General features: G+C 47.2%; 1 protein-coding gene across 1 annotated transcript in view; it reads left to right on the plus strand.

Moving 5' to 3' along the window:
- Nucleotides 1-1,590, plus strand: part of ANKRD27 (ankyrin repeat domain 27 (VPS9 domain)) — a 62,313-nt gene that overhangs the window by 17,300 nt on the left and 43,423 nt on the right. The window contains 1 exon segment of the mRNA XM_008572748.1: nucleotides 1,051-1,207. Within this exon segment, the coding sequence (XP_008570970.1) occupies nucleotides 1,051-1,207 (157 nt within the window).

Genomic DNA, 1,590 nt, shown 5'->3' on the forward strand with positions numbered 1-1,590 from the left:
ATTTGGAACAGTTCCTCAGTATTTCCTTGTCTTTCATGACATTGATGTTTTTGTTCTGTTTGGTTTTGCAGACTCTCCCTCAGTGTGGGTTTGTCTGATGTTTCCTCGTGATTAGATTATAGTTATGCATTTTTGGTAGGAGTGCCATGGAAGGGGTGTTTTATCTTTCTCAGTGTATCCTGTCAGGAGGCACATGATGTCAGTTTGTCCCACTGTCAGTATTAACTTCGGGGTGTGCCTTTATTATTGTTATTTTTAAGTGGAAGCAGGTAGGTTCTGAGAGGGATGAAATTTCACTCCCAGTCAGAACTGGCCCTGTTTCCCAGCCTACCCATGGTCAGGGGAGCCAGGCCCACGACCATTCTGCTCAGAGCTGGTGCTGTAGTTTGGCCCCTTGGACTCGGAAGGCAGCCAAGGAGCTCATAGGCACTGTGGTGGGGGAGGGGAGGGAAGGGGTTATCAGTCTGTGTGCTCTGGGAGTGGCCCTGTGGCACGTGAGGCGTGCTGCTGTTTTCCTGCCAAGGATCTACTCACCATGGCTGTCAGTTACTTGTTAATCTGTTCTTTTGTGGATACCCAACTCTACAAAGAGAGCAGAGGATTCAGGCTCACCCTGGCTGGTCTGCCCTGGACACCCCAGCCACAGCCAGCGTGAGCTGGGGAGGGGACTGCAGCGTGCGTTCATTCGTCAGCCCCAGCCCCCATGCAGCACTGGATCATTTTGATCTCTTATTCAGACAGGAGAACCTTCTTACCTTTTCTTTTCACAGAGGATACAGGATTTCTTCTCAAGAAATAGCTTAACACTTTTTCTGTTACAACATTTAAAATAGATCTGAGTGCTCTGTAGCCACAGCTACAAGGTAAACAAAGAGGAAAGAAAACATTTTAGTATCAGAAAGAGGAAAATAAGAGTGTTTGTGCCCCAGCAAACCGACACCAGGGGATTGGTGGGCAGGGTCTGGTGAAATGCTGCATTGCGGGGGTGGACCGAGTGGGGGTCAGCTGTCACCACTGGCTGCTGGTGCAGTGACAGCTTTCTTTTTCCAGGATGTCTTTATACAAGGAAACAGGATTAAATTAGGAGCTGGTTTTGCCTGTCTTCTCTCAGTGCCCATTCTCTTTGAAGAAACTTTCTACAATGAAAAAGAAGAAAGTTTCAGCATCCTGTGTATAGCTCATCCTTTGGAAAAGAAAGAGAGTTCAGGTATTTCTGGGAGAAAACCGTTTTCTCCTGATTTGTTTTTGTTGGACTTCTTCCTGACATAGCTATTAAAATGTTAAACATCCCAGAAAATATTCAAGAGCCCATAACTGTGTACAATAATTCCCCCTAGAAAAGCCATCTGGAGCTGAGAAGGTATAGATCAGGGCTGCTGTGTACGGTTGTGCAGGTGGTTACACAGTTCCAGGAGGCACTATTCACAGACCTTAGTGCACCTTGATGAATCTGTGATGTGAGTGTCGCCTCCTGACCTCTGCAGTGCGGTAGCCCTGGCTTTGTCTCTGGGTCTCAGCATTAGGGGTTTGCTCGTATAGTGTTATTACTCACCCCGCCCCACCATGGTGCCTCTTAGAGATCTCATTATT

This window comes from Galeopterus variegatus, unplaced genomic scaffold, assembly GCF_000696425.1.
Source record: "Galeopterus variegatus unplaced genomic scaffold, G_variegatus-3.0.2 Scaffold829, whole genome shotgun sequence".
Classification (NCBI taxonomy): Eukaryota; Metazoa; Chordata; class Mammalia; order Dermoptera; family Cynocephalidae; genus Galeopterus; species Galeopterus variegatus.